Source organism: Panthera pardus, unplaced genomic scaffold, assembly GCF_024362965.1.
Source record: "Panthera pardus isolate Hobbes unplaced genomic scaffold, ASM2436296v1 HiC_scaffold_27, whole genome shotgun sequence".
Lineage (NCBI taxonomy): Eukaryota > Metazoa > Chordata > Mammalia > Carnivora > Felidae > Panthera > Panthera pardus.
Window position 1 is genome coordinate 78125803 of NW_026526843.1, and position 8423 is coordinate 78134225.

Below are 8423 nucleotides of genomic sequence, written 5' to 3' on the forward strand. Positions count from 1 at the left end.
GCCCAAGTGACGGCTTTATTGTTGCTGTACACAATCTTTTATATCCAGACTCTTATGGGTCAGGCCATTCTAAGAATAAACAGGTTTCACATAATTGCTGCCAACCAAAACATTTAGTTCTGTGTTTCTTGTGCATTTTCTAGATGGGTCACAACAAGACCTTGTTGATAAGATTGCTAGCAAAACACAATTCCCTTGTTTGTTTCTATCTGACTCGGGTTAGAAAAAGGGAGGTAGCATTACTGCCAACACCTGCAGACCACAGGCTTCAGGAATTAACTTTCTCAGCCTTGACAAGGCTTTCGTATGCCCTTGAAAGTGGGGGAATGGGAGGGGGAACCACCGGGTTGGCTAAGTCTACAGGGAACGTTGCTCGACCCGGTCTCAGCCTGGCTCCGGGGCCCGGCCTCCCACATGTCCCCCTATTGTTTGTAATTGCAACATGTGCATCCTGGCTTGGTATGTGGTAAAGGCAGTAAGACCCCATCTCCAGAAATAACACAGCAAGACAAGTATAACAGATATTACAGAAACAATTCCAATAAAGATCCAAAAGGAATGCTGAAGAATATTAAATGGATTAAACCCATTAAGTTGGTGCAATATGGTTTCAGCGAGATCTCCAGGGTCAGGGAAACTGAGTGAGCTACTTGCAACAGCATTTATCTCTTCTTGTAGCTGTAAGAGGTCTAAGATAGTGTTAGCATCATGCCAAACCCCTTGTAAATGACGACGCACTTGTCCCCATGTCATATTGGTATACTCTAAAGGGGTAACACAGATATGCTTATATGCATCATGACAAATTAAAGAAAGTCTGGTATGCAAAACAGCAAACTGATCACCAAGATACATTAATGCTTCTTGTAGTGCCTCTAATTGGGCTTCCAATTTACGGTCTATTCGTTCTTGAGTGGCAAACACCTTGGATACATTATGAGCCAATTCATTTACATGGGATGCCGTTTGGGCACTTTCAAGTAAGGATATTACAGATACAGTTGCAGAGGCAATTACAGTCACTGCTGCTATGAGTCCAGCAATTAAGAGTCCAAGAAACCGTTTGGTCCTGAGTAGCCGTTTACTGATTTCTAAGGCCAATTGCATCCCATAATTAGGATACCAAGGTCCTGTAACATTTACTGGCAACATCCAATAGGGAGGTTGTAAGACCAGATAAACCTTCATTTCACTTCTAGAGGGTCCATCTACTGGTAGACAATTGGTCAAAGCACAAGCAGGACACGTCAGCCGGTATAACTGATGACCATCTTCTTTCACTGGAGTAATGGTCCCATCTCCAACAATCAGATAGTAGGGTGGAGGAACACAGGCACGCAATTGCAGAACTGGAGAAACATAATATTCTGGAAAACTAAAGCTGTCATTAGTATATATTTTATCAAAGGTAGCATATAATTTCCAAAGATCAGAATGAATTCTTCCTTCAGGGGATTGCAAAATGGTTTGTGGGATAATCTTGTGGTGTACCTGTACCTTGTTAGGAGGTGGACCCATATCTCTTAAAGGAGCCACTAAAGGTCTCCTTGTTTCCCTTTGCACTTCCAAAATAGCCATAGGTGTTTCTTGAAGGAATGAATGCCAGGCCTTTCAGGAATAATCTGTAATGGTATAGTTTATGCCTTTAGGAGTCATCCTCAATGAAGAGGATTGGGCACATTTACCCCAAAGTGAGTCCCCAGTAAGGCCTTGACCAGCTGAGGGACATATAGGAAGACTCTGAGGGGGATCACGCGGTCCAAAAAACATCCATTCTCCTAATAATTCTCTCTTTTGCCAATAAGCAGCAATGGAGCGGGGTACCCATTCAGAAGGACGATTGCCATTTTGCCACATAGTATAAGTAATAGACCGCCCTACTGGTTTTGTACCCAAACACCCATAAACAAGTTTGTACGGCATAGACTCCCTTTGCAGGCAGATGGGTACTCCTGCAGAGAGTGCCGTCCAATTTATAGAGGCCGACACAGTGGGCAAAAACCCTGCATCTTCCCCTCCCATAAAGGTGAGATTGGTGTATACTATGGGTGTGGGGTCTCTCCATGTTACAGGTTGTACTGTAGGAGGACCTACCATGTATGCCCAATAGAGAGCAGACTCCCCGGTTGTATTGAAAATGCACAGGCATGCCAAGAAGACATGTGTGACCATTACCTCTCTACCTGAGGCCATCACTACATCAGTGGCCTGGGTCAGCAGGTTCTTTATCTGTCCCCAGGTGGGTGTACCCACCTTATGACTCCGCCGTTGTCGCTTCTGGGGGGGGCTCTGTCACTGTCAATTTGGCCATTTTTCGGCGCAACCATAATGTCTCTGAGGAGCCGAAGCAGGACCCAGCGTGGCGCTTCCTCATCCTGTGGAAAAACACAAGCACACCCTCCCCCTTTTTGAAGGACTGGGTCTGGGCCTCGCCAAATGCCTTCCAGCATAACTTTCCATCTAGCCATCAAGAGAGGTTCTTGATTCCTTCCCCAGCGACGATCTGCGGCAGTCATCCCTGCTTCATTGACATTTAAAAAATTTAAAACATACAACACAAGAGTGAGATGTACATGTGGGGAGTACTTTATCTTTCCCTTTAATATCTCCCTCTTTAAGTTTTTGCAGATACTGTTTTAGAGTCAGATGAGCTCGCTCAACAATAGCTTGTCCTGTGGAATTATAAGCAATGCCAGTTGTATGCTCAATTTGGAGTCGGCGGCAAAATTCTGTAAAAGATTTAGAAGTATAAGCACTACCATTGTCAGTTTTTATTTTATGAGGTTTGCCCATTGCTGCAAAGGCAGAAAATAGGTGATTTTGAACATCAACAAATGCTTCTCCTGAGTGGGCTGAAGCATGTATATAGCCTGAGCAAGTATCTACAGACACATGTATATATTGCAATTTCCCAAAAGGTAAATATTGGGTGACGTCCATTTGCCACAAATCATTGGGCTGAAGACCTCGGGGATTAATGGCATAGACCGGCTGTGGGAAGAATTGTGGACAGATGCCGCATTGTTTAACAATTTGTCTGGCCGCTTCACGAGATATTTTGAATTCTCGTCGAAAGGCTGCCGCATTCTGATGAAAATTATCATGACTCCTTTTGGCTGTTTCCAAAGGAGTGGTAATGGGCAGAGCTTGCAATAAATGGGTTGCTGCATCGGCTATCTGATTCCCAGCAACTAGGGGACCAGGCAGATCGGTGTGAGCTCGAATGTGGGAAATATAAATTGGACTGTGCCGTAAATTAAGAAGTTTTTGTATAGCATGAAATAGATGATAAAGTTCCTCATCTGCTATCAGTATAAAGGCAGTGGGAAGCTGCAACACGGCTTTGACAACGTATTGACTGTCAGAATAGACATTTATAGATTCTGGGTAAGTTTTTAGGGCTACCTGTACAGCATAAAGCTCGGCCCTTTGGACAGATTTAGTCGTATAATTTAAAGTGATCAAATTTTTATGTTGAGAAGTGACATAATACACTGCAATTTTACCCTCTTTACTAGCATCCACAAAAATGGAAGCAACATCTTCAATTGGCTGACAAACAATAGGATTATAGGGCAAAATATCTATAAGATTGAAACCTTGTATTAAAGAATCAGAAGGTAAATGAAATTTAATTTGACCTGTAAAATTAGCCAAGGCAAGTTGCCATTCGATGGACTGAGCAAAAGCAGCGTCCACCAGCTTCTGTGTCAGAAAGGCACATGCAATAAATTCTGGATTGTGTCCAGCTCGGGATCTTCCTCTAATGATGAGAAGACAAACCATAAATAGTAAAGGATTAATGACATACAGAGTGTAAGGCTAAATGTAGCCATTCAAGTGGGCCATGAGATTGCCACAGAATTGTAAAGGGGATGACCTGAGGTTTTAATATTATTAGATACAAAGGCTGAGAAGGGTCAATTCTAGTGACTTGGGCCTGCTGAATGGCCTGTTCTATATGTCGTATAGCTTCTTTAGCTTCTTGAGTGAGACTTCGCGGGGACGCTGGAGAACTATCTCCTTTTAGAATATTAAACAAAGGCAGTAATTGTTCTGTGGTGACCCCTAGTGTATTTCTAATCCAGTTTATATCTCCTAATAATTTCTGAAAATCATTTAGAGTAGTCAAATGTCCGGTTCTAATTGATACTTTCTGAGGTTAGACAGTTGATTTGGAGATGAGATACCCTAGGTATTCAAAAGGTGCTTCCCTTTGAACTTTCTCAGGGGCAACAATCAAATTATATGCTTTACTGTTTCCGATTCTGTGTCTCCCTCTCTCTCTGCCCCTCCCCCGTTCATGCTCTGTCTCTCTCTGTCCCAAAAATAAATAAAAAACGTTGAAAAAAAATTAAAAAAAAAACAAATTATATGCTTTAAGGCATCTTTGAAGAGAAATAAAAGCCTCCTGTAATAATTCCTCAGTTTCAGCAGCCAAAAGTAAGTCATCCATATAATGGATAGGATATACATGGGGAAAACTCTGTCTAAAAGGGGTAATTGCTCTGGCCACAAATTCTTGACATAAAGTCGGACTGTTAGCCATGCCTTGCGGTAAGACCTTCCACTGATACCGCTTAGCAGGTTCCTGTAAGTTAGTGGAAGGCAGGGAGAATGCAAAATGTTCTCCGTCGCCAGGGGCCAACGGAATGGTAAAAAAACAATCTTTTAAGTCCAAAACTAGTAATTGATATTGTAAAGGAATGGCCGATAGGGAAGGGAGGCCAGGTTGCAAAGCCCCCATGGGCTTCATGACAGCATTAATTGCTCTCAAATCTTGCAGCAACCTCCATTTATTTGACTTTTTTCTAATCACAAAGATTGGGGTGTTCCAGGGACTGGTGGAGGGAACTAAATGACCTAATTGCAGTTGTTCCTCTATGAGGTAAGCAGCAGCCTCCCTCTTAACAGTAGGTAAGGGCCATTGGTCAACCCACACTGGAGTGGATGTCATCCACTGGAGAGGCATAGCGTGGGGAGTTTCCAATGGCCCTAGGAAAAACCCAATCCAAAATGGTCTCTTTTAGGCTCGGGGACATATGGCTCAGGATTCCCCTGCAACTCCTTCCCTAAGCCTTTCCCCTCAATATAGCCCATTTCCTTCATAAGGTGCATAGCAAGATTAGTCTGTTTTTGAATCGGGACTGCCTTAGTCTCCAGAGTCAAATTCATTGCAGTTAATATGTCCCTGCCCCAGAGAGTAAGATCTATATTCAAAACAAAAGGCTGAAAAGTTCCAGTCATACCATCAGGCAGTCTCCAATGTAAATAATCAGAGCCTTGCAACGGAGCAGAGGCATAACCAACACCTTTAACTGGAATATTAGTCACTTGAGTAGGCCATGTGACAGGCCAATTTTTTTGAGCAATAACTGAGACATCTGCACCTGTATCCACTAGTCCCTCAAAAGGGACTCCTTGGATATGCAATGTAAGCATGGGCTTTTCTACAGAGATCACTTTAGCCCAATAAAGATCTGTGGAGCTGAATCCCTGATTTCCCCGATAAGGTTTAGCAACCTTATTATTGGAGGATATCCGGGGTATCAAGATCAATTGTGCTATGGGAGTCTTGGGCTCAAGCACCAAAGTTCCCACAGTTAAGCTGGCCAAAATTTTTATTTCTCCAGTGTAATCTTCATCAATAATTCCAGGATAGATCATCAGTCCCTTAAGAGTCCAGCTGGATCTTCCCAATAATAACCCCCAAGTATTCCTGGGTAGAGGCCCCCATATCCCTGTGGGGATGGCTTTAGGGGGCTGTTCTCCTTCTAGGTAAACGGACTGAGCTGGGGTAAGATCTAGTCCTGCACTGGCGGGGGTACCGCAGTGTAGTTGGCTAATACCTGGGAGGTCTCCAGTGTTGGACACAATGGGTGGGAAGGCACCTGTGGGAACATTGCCGCAATTGTTTGAGGGGCCTGCGGCTGGCCCCGCTTCCAGTTTCCCTGAAGAGATTTGCCATTACAATCAGTTTTAGAGCGGCATTCATTGACCCAGTGATACCCCCATCTACATCTGGGACAAATAATTGCCGCCTTATTATTAATGTTAGGGCCACTTGGCAAACCGGGGGTGGTTGGAATTATTTCTGTACTACGACATTGGGCCTTCATATGGCCCTTTTGGCCACATTTGAAACACACTATTCCACCCAACTTCCTTGGATTAGTTTTTACGTTTTTACCCTGAAGCTGGGCATGCACCTGTAAGGGGTCTATTCCCTTTAAGGCGGCTGCCAAGGTAATGCCCTGAATATAAGATGGTCCAATCTCAGCACATAGCCTGATATAATCCTCCAAGGTACCCTGATTTTTCCAAGGACGAATGGCTGCCTGACATGCAGAATTAGCATTTTCATAAGCCAGTTGTTTTACAATAATGGTACCTGCCTCCCCATCAGTAACGATACAACTGACTGCAGTCAAAAGGCGCCCAACGAAATCCTGGTACTTCTCATCTGGCCCTGCCTAATTTTAGACAATTCCTCAGTTCTGCCCCCTGTGGAGGGGAGTTTTTTCCAAGCTGTAATGGCACAGGTATTAATTTGATTATATGCAATTTCAGGATAATTCAGTTGGAGGCCCACATCATAATATTGTCTTGTACCTGTGAGCATGCTGAAACCCACTGGTATGTTAGTTCTTTTATTATACATAGCCTGTTTTTCAGCATTCTCTGCAAATTCTGCTTTCCACAAGAGGTTATCTCCCACACTCAAACAAGCCTGAGCAATGACCTTCCAATCTCCTGGGCATAATGCCTCCCTGCTCAAATTATCAAGCATAGACAGGGTAAAGGGAGCTGTTGGACCATACTGGGCTGTAGAGGATTCCAAATCTTTCAGCAATTTAAAACTTAGGGTGGAGTACACTCTCTGTCCCCCCTGCTGAATAACAGGGTAAGGGTGAAAAGCAGAGGTGTCTTCCCCATACTGTGTTGCTTGATACAGAGTCTGCTGCAAAGGAGTAGCTCCCATAATGGGGTAAGGTTCAGTGGACTGTTGATTCTGAGTAATAGGGAAAGCCAGCCGAGGTAAGCCTCTATCTTGTGCCTGAAAAGAAGGTCGTTTGAAAGGTACCTTCTGGACCAGAGGGGTCAAGAAGGCAGGCTTCCTCTGATCTTCCAAATATGGCCCATCATCTCCCTGATCCCCAAAAGGAAAGTAATCATTATTTTCTGGATCTTGCACAGATAACTGTTCTAGGAGGGGGAGAGGAAGTAAAGGTGAAGGCACCCGTGACTGTCCCGAAAGGGCATTGAAAGTAGTTTCTGGAGGGAGAGGAGCATCTGAAGTCACTAAGGGTTGGGCTGCTTCTGAGCTAAGAGAAACTATTTCAATAGAATCCTGCGGATCAAGGACCTCCAGGATCAAGGACCTTTTTAATACAGGTCCAAGTAGACCACAAAGTCCCTGGAACTGCAGCTCCACGAATCTTCATTTGATTTTTAAGTTCCTGACCAACACGCTGCCAATCCTTTAAATCAACTGTACCCCCGTCTGGAAACCATGGGCAATAATCATGCACTATGTCAAAAAATTCCCTAAGGGCTGACTGAGAAACCTTAATTCCCTTTTCCTTCATAAGAGCCTGCAAGGCAGTTATAAAATATCCCTGTTCCATAGACTGTTTCTGTCCCATAGTTTTACTCCCGTCGTCTGTGCTGCTGGCACAGTTCCCCTACCTGAATTAGACGCCGCGCAGTCTGCTTTCGCTTTCCTCCTTGTTGTCTCAGGTCCCTGTTCGGGCGCCACTTGTCACGACCGGCACGACAAACACCGAGGTCAGGGTCCTGAGGGTAAGGGAATGCAAGAAAAAAGAGAGAAGAGAAAGTTTGGGAACAAGAGGGTCCCCTGGGCTGATGGCCCAAGTGACGGCTTTATTGTTGCTGTACACAATCTTTTATATCCAGACTCTTATGGGTCAGGCCATTCTAAGAATAAACAGGTTTCACATAATTGCTGCCAACCAAAACATTTAGTTCTGTGTTTCTTGTGCATTTTCTAGACGGGTCACAACAAGACCTTGTTGATAAGATTGCTAGCAAAACACAATTCCCATGTTTGTTTCTATCTGACTCGGGTTAGAAAAAGGGAGGTAGCATTACTGCCAACACCTGTAGACCACAGGCTTCAGGAATTAACTTTCTCAGCCTTGACAAGGCTTTCGTATGCCCTTGAAAGTGGGGGAATGGGAGGGGGAACCACCAGGTTGGCTAAGTCTACAGGGAACGTTGGTCGACCCGGTCTCAGCCTGTCACCGGGGCCGGTCCCCCACAGTTATGCCTCCTGGGCTTTCCTAAATAGAATGCACTAGCCTCATTCTGGAAGCTTCTGAATATTCTTTTGAAAGATATATGATCCATTGGAGGGATGGCAGTTTTAAATCTATAAGAAGGAGAGACCAGAGTGAGGATAA

At 44.2% G+C, this 8423-nt stretch overlaps 1 protein-coding gene across 1 annotated transcript; it reads right to left on the bottom strand.

Moving 5' to 3' along the window:
• Nucleotides 1-223: 223 nt before the first annotated feature.
• On the bottom strand, nucleotides 224-7748 carry LOC109259227 (endogenous retrovirus group K member 7 Env polyprotein-like). The gene is made up of 2 exons (XM_053891578.1): nucleotides 7690-7748; nucleotides 224-1622 (listed from the first exon to the last, which is right to left on the bottom strand). Exon 2 carries the CDS (start codon nucleotides 1576-1578, stop codon nucleotides 385-387), a length of 1194 nt encoding a protein of 397 aa, XP_053747553.1. The 5' UTR covers nucleotides 1579-1622; nucleotides 7690-7748; the 3' UTR covers nucleotides 224-384.
• Nucleotides 7749-8423: the final 675 nt, after the last annotated feature.